General features: G+C 42.0%; 2 protein-coding genes and 4 non-coding genes across 21 annotated transcripts in view; 1 reads left to right on the top strand and 5 right to left on the bottom strand.

Moving 5' to 3' along the window:
* Window positions 1-1,106: 1,106 nt before the first annotated feature.
* GNL3 (G protein nucleolar 3) lies at window positions 1,107-8,733 on the bottom strand. Its single transcript, XM_027726980.2, has 15 exons — window positions 8,671-8,733; window positions 8,176-8,234; window positions 7,639-7,776; window positions 6,903-7,007; window positions 6,652-6,735; window positions 6,284-6,419; window positions 5,637-5,740; window positions 5,204-5,339; window positions 4,830-4,917; window positions 4,273-4,456; window positions 3,513-3,655; window positions 2,638-2,774; window positions 1,940-2,184; window positions 1,554-1,635; window positions 1,107-1,464 (listed from the first exon to the last, which is right to left on the bottom strand). Exons 1-15 carry the CDS (start codon window positions 8,681-8,683, stop codon window positions 1,376-1,378), a joined length of 1,743 nt encoding a protein of 580 aa, XP_027582781.1. The 5' UTR covers window positions 8,684-8,733; the 3' UTR covers window positions 1,107-1,375.
* Window positions 3,918-3,993, bottom strand: LOC113992435. Its single transcript, XR_003542250.1, has one exon. It is a non-coding gene; the product is annotated as a small nucleolar RNA SNORD19 (small nucleolar RNA).
* On the bottom strand, window positions 4,523-4,600 carry LOC113992440. Its single transcript, XR_003542252.1, has one exon. It is a non-coding gene; the product is annotated as a small nucleolar RNA SNORD69 (small nucleolar RNA).
* Window positions 5,000-5,073, bottom strand: LOC113992432. Its single transcript, XR_003542249.1, has one exon. It is a non-coding gene; the product is annotated as a small nucleolar RNA SNORD19 (small nucleolar RNA).
* LOC113992430 lies at window positions 6,149-6,224 on the bottom strand. Its single transcript, XR_003542247.1, has one exon. It is a non-coding gene; the product is annotated as a small nucleolar RNA SNORD19 (small nucleolar RNA).
* An 82-nt stretch (window positions 8,734-8,815) lies between the features above and the next one.
* PBRM1 (polybromo 1) overlaps window positions 8,816-24,730 on the top strand; it is a 58,281-nt gene continuing 42,366 nt past the window's right edge. For 4 of the 16 annotated variants that reach the window (XM_027727134.2, XM_027727057.2, XM_027727163.2 and 1 more), the window contains exons 1-11: window positions 8,816-8,904; window positions 11,238-11,369; window positions 12,407-12,562; window positions 13,280-13,377; window positions 13,952-14,099; window positions 16,375-16,515; window positions 17,181-17,297; window positions 17,831-17,899; window positions 18,667-18,765; window positions 20,049-20,134; window positions 22,648-22,746. In XM_027727134.2, the coding sequence (XP_027582935.1) occupies window positions 11,322-11,369; window positions 12,407-12,562; window positions 13,280-13,377; window positions 13,952-14,099; window positions 16,375-16,515; window positions 17,181-17,297; window positions 17,831-17,899; window positions 18,667-18,765; window positions 20,049-20,134; window positions 22,648-22,746 (1,061 nt within the window). In that variant the 5' untranslated portion in view covers window positions 8,816-8,904; window positions 11,238-11,321. The remainder of the gene's footprint in view (window positions 8,905-11,237; window positions 11,370-12,406; window positions 12,563-13,279; window positions 13,378-13,951; window positions 14,100-16,374; window positions 16,516-17,180; window positions 17,298-17,830; window positions 17,900-18,666; window positions 18,766-20,048; window positions 20,135-22,647; window positions 22,747-24,730) is intronic. The other 12 variants (XM_039379081.1, XM_039379073.1, XM_039379048.1 and 9 more) reach the window with 7 other exon arrangements.

Genomic DNA, 24,730 nt, shown 5'->3' with positions numbered 1-24,730 from the left:
GAACAGTTCTCTGTGGAAGATGTTTAGACAAAAGGCTTTGTGTTCATGCAATGACAGCTGAATGCTGCATGGTCTCAGATACAGGACAAGGGCTCCTTCATGACTACGAGTATGGTTTTAATTCTGCTTTGTCATTTAAAAGGATTTCAAACTGCTTGTCTCATTGCAGTCGCTGCCTGTCGTGGATGTTGATCTGGTTTGTTCCCTTTTGTTTCTTTTGCTGGGTTTTGATGAAAAATTCTTGTCCTTGAAGCAGTAATAAGTTCACTTACCAAACTTTGAAAGATTGTACTGGATCAGCTGGCACCAAGTTAATTCAGATGAGCAGGCTGTGTTTGAGCAGGCTTAAAGAAACTCCATCTGTTTGTGTCTACACTTGACACCTTTTTGAGCTGCCTTATGAGGACTATGCCCCTCAGGATACCTTTAACAGATAGGTTTGTTTTCCCTAAAGAACACAGAAATCAGACCTAATAGGAAGAAAACAGATTCATAGGATGAAGATGCTCAATATGAGGCATTTATTCTAAATGTTTAATTCTTGGAGCAGCTGTAGGGCCTCTTGGTAATTCTCTGTAGCAATCCCAGTTCTGCTACAGGCTGAGCACAGTAACACACCCTGACTGCACAGGGCCGTGTTTTGCTTTATATTTAAAAGTTCTTGGCCAGACATGACAGGTGTCACCAGGAAATAACTCTTTTGTTCAAGAGCACTGTAAGAACAAGCACCTTGTTCCCCAGTGAAGGAGGGTTACTAATGTAATCTGTTACTTTTCCCTGTGAAGGTCCAGAACAGATTAAAATACCTTATGTCTAGCTCAAATAAGGACCATTTTTTAGCCACTTTTTACTTATTAAAGTTTTACAAGTTTTGCAAAAATACACTGAAAAGTTACTGTCTGAAGTCAGGCTCTAGGGATACAGTTCTTGTAATCCTCTAGGAAAAGCAATTAAATTTGATGCAGGAATGAAAACTTATCTTGAAATTGAATTGCTTGAACATGACTAGAATTAAAGATTTACCACTGTTTTGCAGTGAAAAGGACAAACCATTTATCCTTTTGAAACATCTTTTTATAAGACAAAGTGAACAGACTGACTTGGCATATTAGGAATTTTTTTAAATAGGATTTATTACAGGAAATAAACTTTACAACTTAAAGCTGAATAACAGGCAGTTTCCCAGACTGTATAAAATCTGGAACCATCAAGGGATATGCACTACTATATACATTATTTGATGCAGCAATAATTGTGAGTCTTTGCAGCAGCTCTGGTGTGCAGCATTCCTCCACTTCTGCTGCAACTCAAGTCTTCAGGGCTGTTCTGAAGGCCAGTAGTAAGAGTGTCCAAACAGTGCCATCACACCTGATTGCTACACATAGTCTGTATTAAAATCATAGGCATCATCTTCCTCTGCTGGCTTATCTAAGCTGAAGGACAGGCAAGTGGAATGTTCACCTTCTGAGAAGAGAAAATCATGTGTTAGTGAAACCAGTGCAAGTGCTGGAGTACTAGAGACCCTCCTTGAAACCAGAGTTCTTAATACAGACCTGCCATCTGCTCCTCTGAATTTGTAGGGTTTGCTTGTTGTTTTCCAAGCTTTGCTTTCCTGGTGACCTGAACTTTGCTTTCCTACAAGTCAGAGACATCAGAGGTGTGTTATTCAAACATCACTAATGAAATGTCCCATGCAAATAAAACCCAACAGGCCCTGAGGATGATGTGGGTGTCCCCTTGTACAGTTGGTTAGAAACACACTGCTCAGGCAACTGACTTGGAACAATGTTGTGTCCTTAACTAAGGAAAACAGCCCAACTCTTACCTGGAGGAGAAAGGCTTTTTGATTACAACCAGTGTCTCCAGTGCCTCACTTCACAGCAAGACACTGACTGGGTTCTTGGTGTCAAGATCTAAACAGGTAGAAACCTTAATTTACCTCTTTGACATCATTTTCTTCTTCATCTTCTTCCACATCATCATCATCATCATCACCTTCTGTAAATCCCTCCTCTTCTTCTTCCTCTTCCTCCTCCTCTTCTTCTTCTTCTTCCTCCTCCTCGGTTCTTTCCATGTTTTTCCACTTTGATCCTTCCTCTATCACTTTACTTTCCTCTATTGTCCCATTTGCCATACCAGCTGACTGGAAAATAATGCTGCTTGCTGGAGTGGGGTATTTTAAAGCTGGCAAAGACATAGTAAGTGTCTGTTAAGTCCCAGTCAGACAGCACCAGGTGTAATGCCAACCCTGAGAGGACACATTTTAGTCTTGCCCCCTCCCTGCCATAGCACTCCCACATAGGCAGGCAGAACAAAGGACAATTCTGAGACTGCTAGGAGCTGAAAATCTTGGATTTGAGTATAGCTAAGTTTACCTAAGTAAGTTTAGATTAGATATTAGGAAAAATATCTTTCCTGTGAGGATGGTGAGGCACTGGCACAGGTTGCCCAGAAAAGCTGTGGCTTCCCCATCCCTAGAAGTGTTCAAGGCCAGGTTGGATGGGGCTCTGAGCAGCCTGGTCTAGTGGGAAGTGCCCCTGCCCATGGCAGGGGGGTTGGAGTGAGATGATCTTTAAAGTCCCTTCCAACCCAAACCATTCTATGCTTAATGGTAGTGTATCACAGTAACAGTCCTACCTTGAACAGTGTTGCTGTTTTCTTCTTCTAAGTTCTTTAAATTAAAGCCCTCCTGCATTTCAGCTATTTTTTGTTCTGTAAGATATGGTGGTGGTGTCTGAGATCCTGGAGGTTCTGAGTGGTAGCTTATTTTGCCTCTGGGAAATTAAAATCAGCATTAAAAACTAACTAAAGATAACATAGTTAAATCACTGTATTTAAAAATAAAACCCAGAGCACAAAACTGTGAAACTTCACAACCTAAATACTCATGTACTATTAGCTGTTTATAGCAGTTTAATAGCTATTTAAATTTGACTCTGCTGTCAACAGTATTAAGTGGATTGCCCACTCCTGAAAGGGAAAAGAAGTGGCATACATTGTCACCACAAATCACCTGCCTGTATAATCATGAGCTGTAAAAGCTGCTGAACAACTTGTCCAAGAGAAAAAATCACAGTCAATTACTGATTCTGAGTTACATTTGTTCCCACCCTCACAATACAGGAATCACCATAAATTTCCACAGAAGATTTGCCACATCCTTTCCTGTGTAGAAGAGAACTACATGGACTTGGTATTTGAGAGGAAGGCGAATTTCCCTAAGAGAGTTACAGCATAAGTCAGCAAACTGGCTATGGAGTAATGTGCAACAGGCTTTGACTTTTGTCATGTATCCCTCACAACTTTAGAAAATTATCCATGGATGGCATTCCCTAACTCTGTTGGCCAATCCAGCTCTTTACCAAAGTAAAATGTGAGAAATCAAGGGAAAAAATGGAAAAAAGGAAAGGCTCTCCTTTCGAAGTGCTTTGCATGACTTGGAGTTTCTGCTGTGCTCGATTAACAACATGAAAAAGGTGAGCAGCACAGAGCAAAGTTCACAGCATACATACCCTGTCCAGTCACAGAGCACTAATTTAGCTACATTTTCTACATCAGGAACACCTCCCTTTTTCAGCATGCCCCTCTTCTGAGCAAGTAAAGATAAAAACTCCTCAGGGTTCCTGAAATCTGGCATATTGTAGCGCATCATTACCTAGGGCAAAAGAAAATGGCCTATTCAGAGAGACCCACCTTTCTCTTAGTTTTAGGAATAAAAGAGCAAATCAAATTGCATTACAATGAGGACAAACCAGAGTGTGAAGAGCTGTTTTTCTCTTGCATATGGGAGTAAACATTACAAAACAAAACGCCTTCTTCACCAACAAACTCCTTTGCATTCACCCAGACTAGTGGGTGTACAGAGACAGAGCACTGGTCTGTGAAAACAGTCACTGAATGGGAATTAGGCTTAGGTTAATTTGAGTGAAATCAGAGTTGGATCTGAGGTCTTCACTGTAACAATAGGATACAGAAAGAATATCATCATTTTTCACTCTGTGATACTGTGATGAGATCTTAAAAGCAGGTTTGTTTAAAAATCAGAAACATTACTGGGATAACACTCTGGCTGTCAAGATCACAGCATGCTGTTCTGCCTTCTCTTGGTAAGGATGAAGGATCACACTTAGCACTGCTACTCTGCATGGTTAGAAGAAAGCAGTGCAGAAACTACCAGAATTAGCTGAAGTGAAAGGAGCTTTCATTATTGGGCCTAAGAAACCTACAGAGAAGTGAAATGCAGTGAGAGATGTGGAAAAAGATGGAGCTCACCTGCTGCTTACTGCAGTTATTTATAATGGCATTTACTGCTTCAAGCACATCTGCTGAGCTTGCTTCTTCAGTGTCTATGATACTTCTCAAGGCCAGAGCCAGGGCACTGTTGGAAGGATCTGCAATTATACTTGGACTGTCCAACATCTTTGTCTGCTTATCAATGTGCACAATTTGCATGGACCTGTTCAGAGAGAAATGCACCGTGAGTGGATAATCAGTGAAGGAGTGGTGATGGGGAGGGATGTAAGACACAAAGCTCAGTGTTGGATTGAATGGACTTCATACAGACTCAGCTGCAGTGTTTTGTCATCATGTGCTTTGTGCAGGACAGAAATCTAAACCTACAAAAAGTAAGTTTATACAACGTATCCTCTGGTGAGAGCTTCCATCACACAGAACAACATCTTTCATCTTGCAAACTGAAGTGTGCATTTAAAACTGCACACAAGTGCATATTTTGCACCCAATGGATGGAAGCTGTACACAAATAAAACTCAAGGTAAGTGGAACACAACAAACAGAGAAAGGAACAGCTTTTATCACACTCAACTTACTTGGTAACACCTCTTGCTGTGCTAACATTGCAAGCACGTGCTCCTTTGAGACTGTTGATTATGCTGCTCTTTCCCACGTTAGGGAAACCTGAAGGAAATCACATAAATCCTTGTAAGTTAAATAACACTGATCAAAACTCCGTCTTCCAAGTGTCTTTGCTAAGGTGCATCATCAGTGTGAGATCAGAGTTGGATCTGAAGTCTTCACTACAGAAGTAAGACAAAGTGTGTATCCTCATTTCTCACACTGACACAATGACTAGAAAGCCCCTTAGCAAACCCTGTGTTAGCAGTTTCACCCAGTTTGTAACACAGGACCCCAAAGCTTTATGGGAAGAGAAGGAAACTCCTCCTGTCTGTCCAAAACCACTCACCTACTACCCCAACCTGAATGGCTTTGTTTTGAGTCTTGCCGTGCTCTTGAAGAAGTTTCAAAAGGCATTTGGTTCCAAAACGCTGAGAGGGCTCTGATAAATCAACACGTGCACGTCTTTTTGTGACCTGTTCCTGCTACAGGATTCAAAGGCAAAAAACCCCATGGTCAGGAGCTATTTAGGAAGATAAAATATGTATATTCTGTTTATTGATCTAGATTTATCAATCTACTGTAATTTCAGTGGCAAGAACCCCCCCACACTGTACTGCAAAGCTCAGCTGAAGTGTAAAGGCATATCCATCAGTCACAGCAGTGTAATCAAACAAGGGGAAAAGGAATTTTAAAGAAAGAGTTCCTGTTCCTCAACATGCTTCAACATGCATGATTGCAAACACACGACTCACTCATGAGACAGCCTGCAGTGCTCTTACCATAGTCTTGCCCTTCATCAACGTTGCTGATTTAAAAGCAACTGTTGGAAGCTCCTTCTTCAAATAATTCAACCATTTCTCTAAGTTGTCCTTTGGCACTAAATCTGGAAAAAAGAGGAGTTCTTTCACTCTTGTGGATCTTAAATATCACTGTGTGTAGGAAACCTGATGTGGAATTAGAAATCAGGCCACATTTTGTCCATTTAGGACGTTCCTTTATGACAAATAATGTTTGGCTGAAAATGCTACTAAAGTACCAGGTACGTTCCCCAAAGGCACCCAGTGTCTCCTTTTTCTGCCTTAAGCAGAACACATCCCAATTACATTTTTGGCCCCTGTATTAGGTTTTTAAGGCTGGGGTCTTGCTAAAAGACTGTATATGATACAGAGTGATGCTCTGTGAACGATTATCCCATGATCCCTGCAAGGACTACTCTAATACAAAGTTCCCTTTGCTCTTGCTATTTTATTTTCTGTTTTTTTAGCTGTTGGTAAGTCAATAATTTCCAGCTTTTTTTAGTGAGCTCAGAGTTGGAACAAATGTCTTCAATGGAATCTCAGATTCCTTTAAAATCTTCTTCATAGCTCACCTACCACAGAACCACACAGTGACCAAGTAACACTTGGAGAAAACCTGTGTTCCTTACCAATTTTGTTCAGAACCAACAGCAGCTTTTTGTTTCCTCCAGAGCAAAGGACAGCTTGCTCCAGCTGAGGACACCGGCAGCCCATCGGATCTCTCGCATCTAAAACCTCCAGAACCACATCTGAGGCCTCAAGCACCTGGGTTAGAAACAAGACAAGACTCTCAAATAAGGCATCACACACCAGATGACAACAAAAGTTACTGTGTTCTAAACACAGTAAATTGTAAAATCCCGTAAGTGTTGATGTTTATCACAGACAACCTTTATACTCTCCAGCAGCTGCACAGTAATGCCAAAGAAAGGAAAATAACAAGTGGTCTCATTGCTGACTCTCAGCAAATTGTATAAAGATAGCTGAAGCACTTCACCTTGTTGAGCTCCCTGCAGAATGATTTCTTTGAATTTTTATTCACAGGTTTTTTAGTCTTTCCTTTAGATTTGCCAGAGGATTCCTGAAGGCAAATAAAAACAAAAGCGAATTATTTAAATAAGAATTAGAGTAAGTACTTGTGTGCGTATACAGCATGAAAATGTAACATGTAACATCCTGCTTGAGAAGGTGCACTTTCAGGGTGACTTTTATAAGCTTCACAGAATCAAAATCATACAGGACACCTACCTTTCCCTTCTTTTTAGCTTCTGCCTTCTTTTTAGCTTCCAGCTTCCTCTTCTTTTCATGTTCTTTCTGTCTGTTGAGCTTCTGCTTTTGTTTCAGTTCTTCAAGCTGATTGCAAACAAAATCCAAGCCAGATAAAACATTTTTGAAGGTGGTAAGGAAGACTGTTCTTTCTCCCCATTTCCCTATGTCTGACCCAAGTTCCTGAGACAGGTCAATTAGAAGTCCTGGCTGTCCAAGTGACACTGGGACACGTTTTTTTGCATCCTACCCTGAAAAGAGTACTGTTGCCTTCAACTGCCTCAAAACCAGAGGCAACCAGCCATTAGCCTGACCCCAAAATAACAATTGTGCAGCAACCACTACAACTGTGCTGCTCCCATGCCACATTACTCCACACTGCAGACAGCAGATCCTTATTTTCTTTATAATCACATCGTGCCAAGATCTAATTTTTAGCACATCCATGCATCTTACCATTGCAAGCAATTTGGAGCACATTAAAAATGACTCTTCCAGCATGTTAATACGTACAGCGAGAAAAAGAAGGTTAAAAATAAAAGAGCCAACTGTTGCACACTGTACAATCCTGGAAATAAAGATATTATTTTTCCAAAGTATGTGTCTACCAGGACCACCTACAGTCTACCACAACTGCACCTCTGGTGCACACACAAAGCTTCCTTGAAGGCAGGAATGGTCTCAGTTCTTGTCCTCTTTGCCACAAGCTGTATTTTACCCTCTGCTTTCTTTGCTCTGCCTCCCGTAGAAGCTCTTCCTTGAACGGTGCAGTGCTGGGAACTCCGGGATCTTTCTTGGGCTTTTTGCGCCCACGTTTCTTGGCCTCCTTCCTGACCTTTCGGTGGTGTTCTCTGATCTGGAGACAGGAACAAGAACACTTGCTCATTTTAAGGCCCCCCCCCCCAAACTTAAAGAGTAAAGACCAGCGCATTTCTGACCTGCCCGAGGTGGTTTGACTGCATAATGTGTCATCGTAAAGCTACACTTCAATGCACCAGCGAAAAACAATGTAAAACATAAAGATATAAAAAACCTACACTGGAAAACAAATTCCTCACTGAAGCCCAGACTCTTCAACATGCAATATAATACCCTTAATGTGTACATGTACACGCGCAACATATTTCTAAAATAACACCAGAAAAATGCTTTCAATGTTCTATAAAAATGCTTTTAGCGTTAAACTAGTTAACATGGAGTTTTAATTTGCAGCAGACCCCCCTCCGTTCCCCTACCCCGCACCGTCGGGACTCACCTTCTTCTGGATCTTGTAGCGCTTGTGGCAGCTCAGCCTCTTGCTCGCCTTCCTCAGCTCTGCAACGCACCGGGATCACCGTGTACCGGGAGCGCCGGGTACCGGGATCACCGGGTACCGGGATCGCCGTGTACCGGGATCGCCGGGAACCGGGATCGCCGGGAACCGGGATCGCCGTGTACCGACACACACACCCCGCCCGCCCGGGGACACGGCCGAGCTCCGGTGCTCGCATCCCCCGCCATTCCCTCCAGCCCCATGTTCGATTCCGCAATCCCGGTGTCCGATTCCCCTCTCCCGGTGCCCCATACCCCCGCCGTTCCCTCCAGCTCTGCTGTCCCATTCCCCCGCCCTGGGCCCCTGTCGCTCGCTCGGCCGGGGGCGGCCCCGCGGTGCCGCGCCACCTCCCTCCCCCGCCCCCCCGCCCCTAGGGCGCCGTCTGGCGCTGTTCCCGGTGCCCGGTGCCCATTCCCGGTGCCCCTTCCCGCCCCTCACTCGGTCTCCTCATGGCGCCGCCACGTGCTCCCGCCTCCCGGGCGCTGCCGTAAAGCGCGCCGGCGCTGGCCCGCCGTGGGGGGGTTGTGTGTCGCGCGGGCCGTGGCGCGCTTTGCGGCAGCGGCGGCAGTGTCGGTGCGGGCGGTACCGGCGGGACGGGCCGGGCCGGGCGGACCCCGCGCACCCACCGGGGCTGCCCGCGGCGGCGGCGGCACGCGGAGCGGAGCCGGCGGGGTGAGCGGCGCGGGGGGGAAGGCGCGGGCCGGAGCCTGGAGGCCGCTGCCTCCCTTTGTGTGGCGGCGGCGGTGGCGGCGCCGCCCGAGCGCGCAGCGGCCCCGCCGCACCGGGCCCGGGGCGCCGAGCGCCGCCTGTTCCCTGTCACCCACTCGCCGGCGCTGGGCCGCGCCGTTGTGCCGGCCGTGTGCCCGCCGTGTTCCCGTCGTGTTCCCGTGTCCGGGCCGGGCCCGCGCGCTGTCCCCGGGCCCGGGGTCCCGGCGCCGGGCGCGGGTCCCGCCCGGTGCTGTGGCAGCGCAGGTCGGGGCGGCACCGCCGTCCCGTGGGCCCGGTGCCAGTCCAGGTGTTTTCTTTGTCTGCCGCTCCTCCCGGCAGGCGGTCGGGGCGCTCCGCGGGAATGGTGTGTCTGGCTCTTTGTTTGTTATCCCGGTTTGTTGTCGATGGGTGTGCGGCGACTCGCGCCTTCCCCGGCTCGGTCCTGTTACGGGGTCTGGTTCCTGCCGTCCCCCCCGTCCCGTCCCGCTGCAGGTTTCAATGGGGTCGGTAACCGGGGGAATTTGGACGCGTTTGCCGCCCTTGTTCCCTTGGCGAAATTTACCGTGTTCTGTGTTTCTGTTGAAACGTGGGAGACCCCGATAACGATACCCGCGGTATCTGTGGGCTTCTAGCTCTTCTCTACACGGAGGCAGAAAATGAAATGAGTGCTAGAACGCACCAGCTTGTTTTAAGCGTGTTGTGTCAGATGTGCGTAAAACTTGTCCGTGTGGTGAGGTGAGAGAGGGTAACACTTGTGGTTCTCAGTCTGGTGCAGCTTTGGGAGAGACAGCCCTCCACCTGTTGTGTGTGTAGCGGTGTACTTGTGAGTTAGTGGTGGCCAAAGCATTTCTCGTGGAGCTGTCTGTGCCTTTGTGACATTTTTACGGGTGGTGGGAGCGATTCCTGCGAAGATGCTCAAGCTCCTGTTGCACTGGAGGTGGAGATTCTTGGTGTGACTGTTGAGACTTGTGAGCCAACTCAGAAGTTGGCTTCACAGCTAGACTGCAGAAGAGAGTCTAGGAGACGTGTTCTTAAGCAAAACAATATATTTCTGTGCTTGTGATCGTGGAGATCTCGAGGGAAGTTTGCATTTAGGAGCCTCACGTTTCGTAGGAGTTTTGCTTAAGCAGATCCCTCACTGAGTATTCACATTGTTGTCCAGACTGATGTGTGTTTTGCATGGTTTTTGGAAGAGAAAAATGCGTTTTGGAGGCTGTGCACAGTGTGCTCAGGGTGTCTGGATCACACAGGTGGTCACCAGTGTCAGTGTATGGCTGAGAGAGTGTATGGCATTCATGCCTTGGGTCGTGGATGTGGAGAAGCTGCTGTGCACTTTGGAGGCAGATGCTGGTTGGAACGTCCCCAAATCTTTATTTCAGGGTGGGAATGGACTGAGTGTACTGTTGGGTTCCTAGTTGAACCAGATGTGGTCCCTCCTGCCTTTATTCCACAGTAGGACTGGTGTTTCCTATCAGCCTGCCCACCAGCATGCCTGGTGTTGGCCATTCCAAACTGTAGCCCTTTGACAGAAGTTGGAGGCAGTGCCAAAGCAAGAGGCTGATTGTTCCCAAGATGAATTGCCTGCTAATAAAGCACAGAGTTTCTCTGCATGTCTGTGTTATGAAAATGTCCAGAGTGCTGAACAGGAAAAGGGTCTCTCTGGGGTTTGATTGAGGGCAGTGGTTGGATAAACTCCATAGAAGCAAATATTGTGCCATAAAATGGTTCTGTGTGTTTCACATGGAATTTATGGGGGGAAAAAAATAAGGCTTCGAGACTGTTTAGGGATTGAAAGAGAATATCTTTAGTGAGCCTGTGTAGCTGGATACTTGATATTGCTTAGTTCTGAGGACAAAAAGCCACTCTGAAGAGTGATGGAGATGCATCATCACTGTGGAGTTTATGAAATGTTTCTTGACCTTAAGATGACGTTGTTATTGTTATAAGCACTGCAGTACTTTGCATTCTGTAACTTTTACTGCTTTCTGGTTTTTACTCTCAGGTCAGATATCACTTATGTTTACTCTCTGCTCTGCTTGATGAATCATTCTCCAGCAAGTGGCTGTGAAATCTGTAATATGTATTCAGGAACATTAGAGAAATGTATTTTTGTGTGAAAATGACAGAAGTGTCTGGCATTCTGTGTACAAAATTACTTTGTAGAGTTTCTGCTGGGCTAAAAAAAGTTACCTTCTGTTTCTTGCTTTTTTTCTCTGTCGCTGTAATTATCCAAGTTATTCTTTATCTATCTACTCTCAATTTTCTTCTCTCTCTCTTTCCTTCTTCTTGTCTTCCAGTTCTGGCTGTACTAACACCATTACTGGTCTGCTACTCTTAGAGTGTCACCTTCTCCCAGTATCTGTGCTTGGCCATCAGACACTATGAGGAGACTGGCTTTTCGAGGTGCTGGTTCTACTCTGGTAAATCTGGTAAATTATTGATTGTGTCTCCATTCCTCTGCCTTAGCCTTTTGTTTTTCTTTTTGCTGTTAAGTTATTCCTGCCTTATTCATCTCATTTGTGTGCTTGGACTTGACTCTGGCATAAATGCTGTAATGTGGTTACGTTGTGCTGCCATATCCTGTAAATCAGCTGAGTAACAGCAGCTTCCTAGAGGAAAATTCCTTGATTTGGTTGGAAAATGGGTATGGGCTGGATTAGATGCATCTGTTCTGTCTTCAGCCTTTGAGATAACCACAAATAAAGATATTTTTCTGATGCTGTCAGTGGAAGTTGGGAAAGAGCCAACAGCTTGTTCCGTAAATTACCGTAGTTGATGCATGGTGGTTGTTCTTTTGTCACTGTTTGTGTTGGTAAATGGAAAACTGTGGCTGAAAGAGGAGGTGGCTTTTTCTGCTTCTCAGTGATTGAGCCATTCATCCTACACATAAAGTGGGAGTGGGAGGTCCCATGATGGTCCAGACCTTTTTTTCCACTTGACTATAACACAAGGTATTCAGTAACCGTTTTCATTTGTAATTTGTTTTCTTCCTGGTTTTGTTTGTTTGTTTGCATTTTTGTTTCGTTGGTCTGATTTTTGTTTGCTTTTTGGTTTTGTTTTTTTAGTTTGACATGGAATTACGTGTTTTCACACCAGAACTGAGCATATGTTTCTGTACAGTTTTTTTGTCGAAAACAGTGGTTCTTGCTTAGTTATCATGCATGGGATGGGGTATCAAAATTTAGATAGTTTAAGAACATATTCTGGTAAGAGCTACTAAGTTCACCCCATTATTGTGACCCTCAGAGTTTCTGACCTTGCTGCCCTTGGTTACTATAAAACTGTGGGAGCATTTTGACTTTTGGGAATTTTCACAAAAATGCTGTTCGGATCTGTGGTTTAACTGACCTATAGTGTACAGCAAACATATGTAACTCCTCCAGAGCACTGCTGGTTCTGTAGTTAGCCCTCCCCAGAGGGTCTGGATGCAATGCCACGAGTTTAAGAACATGTCTCTTCATTATAGAAGAAGTTGGATTCCATGGGTTCCAAGAGGCGAAGAGCTACCTCGCCTTCCAGCAGCGTCAGCGGAGGAGACTTCGACGATGCCCATCACTCCACAAACATACCAGGCCCAAGCAGAAAGAGGAGGAGACTTTCCAATCTCCCAACTGTAGATCCTGTTAGTACCTTCTTATTATACACTTTTTTTTTTCTTGGTAATACTGTATCTTACCTGGGATTGTGAAATGGGTGATTATATGTAGCACACGCACACTGGGTCTGAATCTGTTCCTGCCTCGGTTGAGCTTTGTTTAGGATCTCATTCAGCTTTGGTTTGGTCTTGTCGCCCCAGTTTCATCTTTTTCTTTCCTGTTCTGCTTTTCTTTTTCTGCTGATGATTTTAGCAGATGGAAGGATGTTGGAGAAGGAGCTGAAATCATAATTTGCTGGAGCTGAGAGCTGTGTCTGCATAGCAAATGCAGAGAGGATAAGTGGGGAATGGCACAGGCAGTGATTGCTCAAGTGTACAAAGCTTCTGTGATGCCTCTGAGTTAGCAATCTAATGTTAATTAATTGCAGGGCAGAAGAACCCCTGTTGTTTTCATAGATAGCTGTAACTTGGAGAGAATTGTGCTGAATTCATTTACATTTTGGATGTTTTACTTAGAATTAGTGTTGAAATAAAGCTCCCTGGGTTCAAAAAATAAATGAAAATTCTGCATACCTGGCATACTTGTCAGGTATCCTACTAATGTGGGAGGTGCTCCAGTTGCTTCTCACTTCTGCTTGAGAGCTGTGCATTGGCAGCTTGTCTTAACCTTTTTAAGCAGGATTTGGTTTGTTACCTCCTTAAAATGTTCTCCTTTTTCCTGACTTCCTTGCTGCTGTGTTTCAGATTGCTGTATGCCATGAGCTCTACAACACCATCAGAGATTACAAGGATGAGCAGGGAAGGCTCCTCTGCGAGCTCTTCATCAGGGCACCGAAGCGAAGGTAAGACCACAGTCCTGGTGAATCCTTCAACCTGGGATTGAATCAGGGAGTGAGGTGGAAATTGATAAATACTTCAGCATTAATTTGTGCAAAATCTAAGCTGCATTTGTCATAGTTTCACAGCAGTGTTTGATCCAAGTATTTGATCTCCTTATTCAATGGGACATGCTAACATTAGTGCCCCTTTTTCAGGCAAAAAAAGCCACTGAATTAATTTAAAATGTTTTTTGTGGCACCTTCCTAAGATGTCTGTGCCTTTGATTATAAAATATTGTACCTAAGTGGTGGAATGTAACACTTAGGGCATATCTTGGAGAGGTTAATGGAAGTGACCCTTGAAAATGCAGGAGATAAGTAAGAGACTGAATTTTATCTTAAACTCAGAAAATTGAGGATGATAACAGAACATATATAAAGTAAGCTGACTAATAGACCGCTGTGCAGATCTTTTAGCTGTAACAAAAATGTGTTGGAAATTTCTTTGTTTTATTTAGTCATAGACATGTACAAGCTTTAATGCTGTGGTTTCGGTTTTACTCTTGGATTTTAATGCCTGTTTTTGTCATTGCAACAGGAATCAGCCAGATTATTATGAAGTGGTTTCTCAGCCAATTGATTTAATGAAAATCCAACAAAAGCTAAAGATGGAGGAATATGATGATGTGAACGTGCTGACTGCTGATTTCCAGCTCCTCTTCAACAATGCAAAGGCTTACTATAAGGTGAGGAAAATACATGTAAAGGCTCAAATTCATTGTGAAAGGGGTAGAGATATGTTCAAATTCTTCCTTGGTTTGGCCAAAAAACTTCAAATTAGCCTGTATTACTAGTAAGAGAACAGTACACATTGCAGTTATTTGCATATATTTCCATAAGTTTGACTATATTCCCATAAGACATCCTACAATAGCAATTTTTCTGTGGAAAACTATAAAATAATGTGGGGAGGATCTTCATGTAGTTCTCCAAAAGAGATAGAAAGCAAAAATAGAGATGTGAACTGAGAAAAATATTCTTTTTTTAAACCCTTCTCATTTTACAACACACTCCATGTAACCTTTTGAAATAGAAAAAGATTAATTTTTTTTCCCCAAAAGGAAATGTTTTTGCCTAAGCATACACTAGGAGTTTTGAATCTTTCTCTTCTATTTGCCACTTAATAAAATGAAAAAAGGCACATTGATTATCATGGTCAGTGATCATAAATTGTGAGTGCACATGACAGTGTATTTCAACAAGTTTGCAACCCCCTGGCCCTTCCCCCAAACTGGGTGTGTGTTTTATTTTAGATGGTAATGGTTTTTATTGCAGTTTCTGTGAAGAAGTGGGAAAAAAATGGATTTACCTTCTTTAATGAAAGGCTATTTTAAATCCATAAAACAGTGAAATTATGTGTAGTGACTGAGATGATACAGCAAATCTAAACCTGCTAATATTGCCTTTCATGTATCTTTGGCTGGGGAGATGATCCAAAATGCTTTCTGAATAACCCAGCAGGCATAACCAGGTGACATTCAGAAAAGCAGGATGTGTTTTGCTAATGTGAGTGTGTAGCTTTTTGAAAAACAGATTTATGGATTAATGCATTTGTACATTCTGCTTCCAGCAGAAAAACTACAAAGGTTTCCAAATTCATTGTGTACTCTGGGAGCTTTGCAAGGCACTCACCATGAAAAAGCCAACATGAATGGGTTTATATTTGAGGGAGAAGGACCTGATGGCAGGAAAGAACGATCAGAGTTTTACAGAATGTGTGCTGCCTTTGCCTGCAGAATAGAGGATTTAAAATTATAACTGCATCATAAAAATCCTTTATGTAGAATAGAAATAGGTGTCCATTATTCTGGGATGAAGGAACGGTGAGGTTTCCAGGTAATTATGGAGTTGTGAGCTGGAGATGTGGCACACAAACATAACCCTTTTTTCATCTTTTACCTTACCCACACAGCTCCATGGACGTGTAAACCAGGGACAGTGATTCATTGCCAAGGGCTTTATTGCAGCAGGTGTTTTGTTGGCAGTGCTAGAGCAGAACAGAAACCTTTGGGGTTTTTGTATCACAGTACAAGTTTCACACTTCTGAGCATCTTGCATTAATACAGAAGGAGTATTAATGTGGAGCAGAATACCCTTAAAATCTGTTCCTCATAACCAACACCTGGTCTAATGTGCTGAGAATATTTAAGATTAAGAACAGTTCTCATGTTGGTTTCTCATTTGTATTACAAGCTGTCAGAGATTGAGAGGGTGAAGTAAGAAGGGTGTAATCAGCAGTAATAAGGTGACATATCAGCAGGAGTACCTGAAATAGAGCTTAAATGACAGAGGAAAGGGAAAGAAAAATACTTGAGTTGAAAAGCTCTCTTTGTTCTGGGTGGTGTTCTGAAGTAGTGGTGTTAATAGGCATGTGCTTGCCTGACACTACCAACTCTGTATTTACAGAAGGTAATTTTCTGAGTAATTCTTTTAGCTCTTCCAAAACATACAGCTAGAGGTGTACCCAGCTGGGAGCATGTTGTCAAGTTTGTTAAAATTTCCCAGTTAATGCTGAGTGTAAATAATTGCAGTGCTTTCAGAGATATTGGCATGTTTATTGGCAGTCTTCTGGAGAAGTTAATTTTCTAGTACCACACAATGGCAGTAGTATTGGTTTAAATCACATTTTTGATTGATACTTAGTCTGTTTTAAATACTGGTGCTTCAGCAAAACTAAGTGATTTCTCCAGATTCATCTAATTGGCTTGTCCAAGCCTCAATCCAGGTAATTTTATTGCTAAGTTTTCTGAAGACTTAAATGCTTTGGAGTGATAGGCGTTATATTTTCTAGTGCTTATTGTGATTTTTAACTTCTCTGTTGAAGAATGAGTGAAGCAGGAATTTCCCAGGTTTTCTGTTGTTTACTAGCTGCATTTAATACCTTTCAACAAATACTTGATACGTTTCCTTCAGATGAGAACGATCTGAGTCATGACCAGAATGTTTGCTTTGGTTCTGCAGCCTGATTCTCCTGAGTATAAAGCTGCCTGCAAACTCTGGGAGCTGTATCTGCGCACAAAAAATGAGTTTGTTCAGAAAGGTGATGCTGAGGAGGAAGATGATGAGGAGGAAGGACACGACAATCAAGCAAATTCTGAATTAGTAAGTGTGGGCATGACAGCTGCAGGTGGGGGAGGCCATGGCTGTGTGTGTCAGCTGACTCTGAGAGGGTGAAAAAGCACTGAGTAATATTTTCATGATTAAATTATGCCCCAAGGGCTATTTCTTGTGCAAGTTTATTGGTTAATAATTTCACAGCATCGTATGTGTGTTTCATTCTGCATAGCAAAAAAAGAAGCAGTGAGGTTTTCTGATGTGGATAAAGCCTGGTTCTGGTTCAGTTGAAATAATATGATGCATTTTTGATATTGTGCCAACACTGAGGCTTGTTGCAGGCAAGCCTTGCATCTGATGACATAATTTTCCAGCAAGTGTCCCATTCAGTTAGTGCAGCTGTTCCTGGAGTGGTTTGCAAACCAGATAGGATGAGAGGAAGTTTGGGCTTGTCTGGACTGTGTGATGTTGGGATTCATGTTTTCATTAACAATGTGATGTGTGTCTGACAGTCTGCAGTGTAAACCTGAAATTAAAGTTTTCTAAGGTGTTTTACCTAAATACATAAACAGTGTTGTCTTCAAAAGTTTCATCCATGTTTTGTAGCTGATTTTTTCTGTGTTTGAACTGCCAGTTCCTATATATCAGTGCAATTTGAAGCATTCCACTTTGGCTGCTATTAAAATTTACTGTGACTTTGTTTCTTGCATTAGTCATCTCCAGGTTACCTGAAGGAAATTCTTGAACAGCTTCTTGAAGCTGTAGCTGTTGCCACAAACCCATCAGGACGCCTCATAAGTGAACTGTTTCAGAAACTTCCATCTAAAGTGGTGAGTATTTCAGTAATATTGTTGTGATCTGAGTTGGATACTTGGACATATTTATAACTGGTGTTATACTCTGTGATGGCCTCGCTCAAGATGCAGTTCTTTGGTTCTGTCTCATCACTGACGAAGTCCAGCTGTTGGTAAAACTTCCCTTCCTTCTTTATTCCTACCCATCAGGGCTTGCCCTGTTCTGCCAGTTTAGGTAACAGGGATTTTTTTTTGATACAGAGTTTTTAATCTTTTTAAATATGTCAGATTCCACTGTTCTGCGGTGAAAAAGTTTTAACCAGCAGAATAAACACTCTGAAGACCATCACCACGTATTTGACTTTCAGTCAGAACAGTTCCTTTGTGTCAGTTTATTGATGAATTATAATTCCTTGTGTGTGCCTTATGACCTGGCTTGTCCAAATTGAAGCCTAGTGCCACGTTTATGAAGTTTGCACTGTTCTGATCTGCATTCTCGTTCTGTGAGCTGTTGGAACCATAGCTTTGTGACTGTGGGTAGTAATACATAACTAATTCTTGTTTTCCAGCAATATCCAGATTATTATGCAATAATAAAGGAACCCATAGATCTCAAAACTATTGCCCAAAGGATACAGGTACAGTATGAACATATTAATATATCAGACCTGTTTAACAGTAAGCATCCTAAAGTTGTTAGAAGTCAGAATTCATGGTGGTGGGGAAGGGCATGTTTTTTCCCCTGCTATTAAAAAATCTGCACACTGTGCTGATTTGTTTTGTCCTGGGTTAGGAGAAGTAGCTGTGTGGAAGATCAAGCCTTATAAACTGTGGTGTGCTGGCACTGAGCCGGAATATTTTGGGTTCCTTGATGTTTAGTGGTTTAAAGCAGTTCCTTGGCAAGCACTGCTAATGTAAAACACTGAAGTGCTGAGGCTTGGTCGTGCATTATCATCACCTACTTTTGTTCTAGTGCTATAAATAGATGTTTTGTACTGTTGCATTTTTCATCTTACTTCTCCAGTAATTTGAAGTATTGTTCTGTAATTTTAGCATTTTGAGTAGTAGTGAGGGAAAGGACATAGAGTAATTGAACTAGAGAATAAAGATAAAACAGCATTTTGTCAGAACTCTTCAAAATTAAGATAATATGATCTGTTAAGTATTTTTCCAGTCTTTTACTTAGCATTCATAAGCTTTATAAGGACTTAGCATGTGTGTATGTTACTTTCTTTTTTTGATTACTTTTTCCAGATACTTATCTCTCCTCTTTATAAATATATTATCGTTTTCCTGTAAACATTCCCTTTATTCTATATGAATTCCCTTTGCTTTTCACTATTGACTTAGTTCTCATGCTGTCTGAAGGTTGCCACTTTAACCAGTCCTGGTTTTTGTTGTATAGAATGGAACCTACAAAAGCATTCATGCAATGGCCAAGGATATAGATCTTCTGGCAAAGAATGCCAAAACCTACAATGAGCCTGGATCACAAGTGTTCAAGGTTGGTTACAGTTCAGAGTTTGATTTGAGTTCAGATTTTCTTTACTACCTTCTGTGCTGATTGATCCGTAAATGAATCTTTAGCATAAGGCTCCCAAGACTTTTTGCATTTTTTTGAAAAATAGCTATTAGTGGCTTTTTCTTTTTTATATTGCTTTTACTAGAATTGGGGTAAATGCAACTTTTTTTTTTCCCTTGAGTTACATGATTTTTTCCAGTCAAATTTTATCTTGGGGTGTGAATTACATGACTTCTTTGGAGGAGTGAAGGATCCCTGTTCTTGTGGTTGAAGTCAAAATGGCTGAAACTACAATTTCAAGTGACAGGGGTAGTTCTGAGCTGGGACCTCTTTCCACACTGCAGAAACTGTCTGTGGTTTGCATCATAAGCTTCAAAACCAGAGTCAGGCCTTCTTTGTTCAGTGAGCTGTGAGAACAATAGCTTTGTGACAGTGTATGGTAATACATTATTTTTGTTTTCCAGCTATGTCCAGATTATTATGCAATAATGAAGGAGCCCACAGATCTTAAAACTATTGCCCAAAGATCCTCTCCCTTTTAGCCACGTTTTTGTGACCAAATTGCACCTCCTATCTTTTTCATACCTAGTTCACCAGCACTTTGTGTTCAGACTGTCACTTTGCTGTCTCCACGTACTCTGGAAGTAAGAATTTCAGTGGCAAAGGATTCCTTTGTGTGCTCTGTTTTTAAGGGCATTTTAACAAGAGACCTTGTGCATGTATAACACTGTTATGTAAGTGGTTCTTGGACTTTCCCAACTGCCCTTGTGTTTGGATTGTAGTTTCAGTTCCTGGTGGTATTACTCACACTTGTAACCTCACTCAGAACTTGTCAGCCCTCTTTCGTGAACTGTTACTCTGAGAATGCAGTCCATGGGTGTAGAATGAGAAGGAACAGGCATTGTAAACCTTGGTACTGGTGCTGACTTTTTGATTGCAAAGACAGAGATATTATTTTGCCTGTTTAGTTCTCAGCGGTATTTTTGTATATTTGCAAATTGTAGATTTATTTTTTAAGTATATGACAAAAAACCAGCTCTAAGCTCCTCAGCTGTTCTATTCAGTTTTTTAAGGCCACTGTAAGATTAGTGTGGGTGTATTTCAGGCAGACTTTGTTCTTATGCTTCATTTCTCATGCAAAATTGTTTTATATCCAAGTGTAAAAACACCTTCATTTTTGTTTTAGCTTTTTAGATAGATGGATATACCTGATTAAAACGTTCTTCACTTTCAGCATTAAACAAAAAAATTCTTTTAATTGACAGGATGCAAATGCAATTAAAAAGATATTTAATATGAAAAAGGCTGAAATTGAACACAGTGAGTTGGCCAAGTCAAGTCTGCGAATCAGGTACTGCAAATAGAGTTCTTTCTATAAACTCATATAAACACTTCTAGAGACATTCCCTTAATTTTTGCTGTGGAGAATATTGTGGGAAATAATTGCTTGAAAACGTAGTTTATTGTTGTTTTCAAAGTTATAAATTATAAGTTTTGGAAGGAAGTTTTTTCATTGAATTACCTTCTCTGGTGAAATATTTCTGTGATGTGCTTGATTATAGAAAATACTGTCACTGGCTCTTTTATAACTTAAGCTATGGCCAACTTCCATCACGTGTTTATAAGTTAGTAACAGAAAAGGAATAGTGAGGAACAAGGTGCTTTGTTTTATGAAAAATGCTGAATATTCTTCAGGCTTGTTAGGAGCTGAAACATAAGAGCTCACAGTTAATTAGGTATGGGCAGAATCATAGGAACAGGACCCTGGGCAAAAGATATTTAGGGGGAAGTCCACATTATATAAACTCTAGTTTGAAAAGTGATTCCTAGCTGTAAGAAGAGCCACAGGACACTGAACATCTGGGCTTATTATCAGTGAAACATAGATCTGGTCCTGAACAGACAGGTATAGAACACTGTTGACAGCTCTATTTGTTACATGGAATGATTATATTTAGGAAACAGCATTTTCTTCCTGTGAAAGTTCATGCAGAGAAGGGATCCAGTCATTATAAATGTTTCTTATCTGAAATGCAATTAGATTTCTTCTTGTATAAACTTTTTACTTATGAGTAGCACTCAGAAGTCGGTTTAGATATTATTTGCCAGTATGATCTCTGTCTTTATATAAAAAAAAGTAAAGCAGAGTCTTGCAAGTCATTCAGGGAGTTGGGAAACTCTTACAAGGTGGAATCTCTTTATGTCTTTGAGCTGTTTGCTGGGTTTTGGTGCTGGAAAACAGCTGTCATTTCCTGCAAAGGTTTGCATGGTACAACTGGAAACACCAGTGCTCCCTTACTTAACTGAAAGGTAGTTTAAATTTTCTTTGTGTAGGTGGTTCAGTATTAAAAGTGTTGCCTGGGATTATTATGTGTGAAAGAAGTGGAAGTTACCTGGTTGATTTTTACTGTTTGGTATTTTGAGACGTGTTTTTTCTGGTTGGTTTGTTCAGCATCAGCTTCCTTCCCATGGTTGGGTGAATCATATAAAAATATAAAAGCAGAAATACTGTTAGGGAGTAATTCCTGACATATATTTTAGTACTTTTCCTTCTTAAAAGTATGAGTAGTGCTAGAAGACCTTGATTCTACAGAGACTGAACATACATATGTGTTTGCTTTGCAGTAACTAGAATTACATAAAGACATAAAGGTTTTCTATTTAAATTGTGATTTGGTTTTATTTTTCTCACTGTGTTGGCCACTGATGAAGCTCAGGGTGTCAGAGTTAATTTTAAGGCTTAACTGTTTTTCTTCAAAATAAAGCTGATTGTATAAGAAGGGATGACAGATAAATCACACTGATATTTGTTAGTTGAATTCCTCTCTTGCACTGCCAACCCATTTCCACTTCTCAGCTACCTTATTCTAGATGTTTTGTCATGTGCTGTGTTCTTAATAGAAATCCTGAAGTCATCTGTCAGAATAATTGACAGCTCCCTTCTTTGTTTCTCTAACTTGGGGGAAAAAAAAGAAGGCCTGAAGCAGGCTACAATAATATTGGGCTGCATGCAAAAAAAATTGAGATGAGAGAAAAAGTATCATGGAAACCAGACCTGCTCTTCTGTATTTTGGTTGCTTTTTTTATTGAACCATTATTCTTTTTTGTTTTTCTCCTGAATCAGCTTCACAAAATCATTATTTTTTATTTAAATTTCTAAATGTTTAATTGTCTTAAAGGGGGGTTCTCCTTTAGCAGTTGCTGATTTTGGTAAAATTCCCTCATAAACTCACTTCAAGTTAATTTCCTGTATTTTTGTTCTCAATTTACATCTGTTCTTCTTTGTCATTGATGGATCAAACTCAAATTCATCATAGTGCTACTAACCTAAGTTCTGTATTGCCCCTGTGTCAAAAATCATGTTTTTTTATTGCAGCTCATTGTCTCCTTTGTCGTACTAAACTGCTCTTTGTGGGTGCATTTAACTGTCCTCCCTTAAATCAAGTGGCAAAATTAAATTGCTTGGCAATATGCCCTGGCAACCAACTTGACAGTGACTTTGTTTTAATACTTAATAAAACATGATTGGACCTGTATGATGAGCTTTGTCTGGATGCTAAGGAACATTTTGTTGGCTGCTTCCACTGCTGTTTAGGCTGAGCTGTGTGTACAGCTATTAATGCTTGAGCTAAACCTTCCTCTGCCTTTAGAAACAAAATCCACATTAATGCTGGAGCACTGAAGGAATCCCAGTAATACTCAATTTTCAGCTTCAAAACATACCTGTCTCTGAACTTTTTGGCTGATCTATCAAAGTGATTCTGTAAAAAGCTTTTTTTCTTTGCTGCATCTTTTTGTGGGTCTAAGGTGGGCCTGTTTTTTTTCCCCCTCCCCCCTTCCTTGGCTTGTCTCTTCTGCCTTAAGGACTGCATCAAATTTGGCTGCTTCCAAGCTGACAGGTCCTTCCTCACAGGGTAAAGGCAGTGTTGGGGATGAGAGAAATTCTTCTAACAAATATTATCGGTAAGTAAACTGTGCACTTGGAGGAAAAGCTGGGTCGTCGTCACGTGGAAATACTAAATTATGTTTGGTTGGTTTTGTGTTGTTGCTGTCAATAGTGCTCTTCTGTATTGACTCAGATACTTTTGAGATTCAAATATATCAGTAAAGTATCTATTAAGTATGATTTAATAAGTTACTTTGCTGTAGTTACTCTTCCATATTTGGCATTATATTTAACGTTTCAAAGCACCTGTTGTGAAATACTCTGTATGCAGTCATTTCCTTAGAAATACTGTTCTGTTAGAGGAACAGTATGCTAAGCTCCATTACAAAATAAAGGAGGCAAAATACCTTATGGAAATGTGCTGTAAACCTAGAAAAAATATATCTGGAGACTAAAAAGAAATAATAGTAAGGACTAAATAAGAGGTGGATGGTGGAAACCAGTGAAGCCTGTTAAATGGAAGTTTTGCATACAATGGGGTGCAGTTATGGCAAACTTCCTGAGTGGGCTGAATTACTTTCTGGTCTGTTCTTTTAGTCATCAGCTGAGAATTTTGGTACCTATGAGAGGTCTCCTGGTCAGTCTCTGGGTTACTGTCTTGAAACAGTGCTGCTCCTGGCTAATTCCCTGTGTGTGTGCTCTGGAGCCATGGCTTAGCAAAAGGGTCTTTAAGGAATTGGGCATCAGTACAGAACTGGTGACACTTTCAGCAACTGTCCCGGTTTTGGTTGGGACAGGGTTAATTCTCTTCCTTATACCTGGTCCAGTGCTGTGCTTTAGGATGAGATATTAGGATTAGGATGAGAATAATATTGATAACACACTGATGTTTTAGTTATTGCTGAGTGAGAAGAGTGTCCAGTACTTCATTCACACTGACAGGTGGGTGGTGGCAAATGCTCTGTGGGGCTGCAGCAATCAAAACTGGCAGCACAGAGGTAAAATTAGGGCAAGATGTTGCTGCTCAGGTAGAGAACTTGGGTGTGCAAGTACAGCACGTAGATGGTCATGTACCCAAGAGCTGGGCCACTGAAGAACATCAGAGCAGCCAGTGGGTGGATCAGGATGCTGGGGCTGGAGTGGCTCAGGTGGCTCTGGACTGGCAGTGTAAAGGTGAATTACTTACAGCTCCGTGGGCCCATGGCACCTCAGGCCATCAGGGAAGAGATACAACACAGATGGGCTTGTGATAAAGGTGTGGACTTACTTGCCATATCAATGGTATTCCAATAAAAATCACCTGGGTTAATGAAGAAGGACTTTTGATGAAAGGAGGCAAAGTGCAGCTATGACAGAACCAGAACTGGCTCCAGCAGCAACAGCTCAGCACCACTCACCAGCTCCTGCCCTGAGGGACTGCAGGGGCAGGTGGAGCCCAGAGTCATGAACTAATTGTTTAGAGGGATGGCCCATAGACTGAGGGAATGGTATCTATGTGTGTTTATCAAAAGATAAGAAAGTATATTTTGGAAAGTGGGGGACCCGGACACACACAACAGTGACCCGTCTGCTTTTGCCCAGTCTTCACTTTGCTCCTGCAGGACAAGGCTGAGCCCATTCCTGGAGGTGCCATGGGCATGGTAACAAGGCAGAGAATGTGAGCCATAGCCTATAGTGTAGGTATGAAATGCTGTGCCCCAGGTTTGGGACAAAAGAGGGGCAGAGAGGGACACTGAAGAAGTCTTTGTGAGACCAGAGCCTGTGTGGATACCAATTTACTCCACACAGGAAACACAGGAAGCTATTTCATGTACAGGCACTGTGTGTGCTGAAAATGCCTAAGGTGGGGACGGGGAATGGGAGAAAGTAGCATATATAGCTTACAGCATGCTGAATTCCTTCCTGCAGACAAATCTATATAAAACAAGATCAAATAACTTGTCATCCCCTTTCTCCCAGTTAATCAAATACTCAAGTACACAAAATAGGACAGAAGACAGCAGGCTGGAGCTCAGTTTTCTGACTCTGTTTGATGGACCAGCTCTTAAAATAGAGACAGAA

The sequence above is a fragment of the Pipra filicauda genome, unplaced genomic scaffold (genome assembly GCF_003945595.2).
Source record: "Pipra filicauda isolate LSUMZ 115617 unplaced genomic scaffold, ASM394559v2 scaffold103_size3290846_pilon, whole genome shotgun sequence".
NCBI lineage: Eukaryota > Metazoa > Chordata > Aves > Passeriformes > Pipridae > Pipra > Pipra filicauda.
The sequence above is the reverse complement of the archived record's forward strand: the minus strand, read 5'-3'. Positions and strand labels throughout refer to the sequence as shown.

Coding starts and splice junctions, on each gene's coding strand:
- GNL3 (XM_027726980.2), bottom strand. Junction 2,185..2,637: donor AAACAGCAACACTGTTCAAG/GTAGGACTGTTA, acceptor TGTCTTTGCCAG/CTTTAAAATACCCCACTCCA. Junction 1,465..1,553: donor TTCAGAGGAGCAGATGGCAG/GTCTGTATTAAG, acceptor TTCTCTTCTCAG/AAGGTGAACATTCCACTTGC.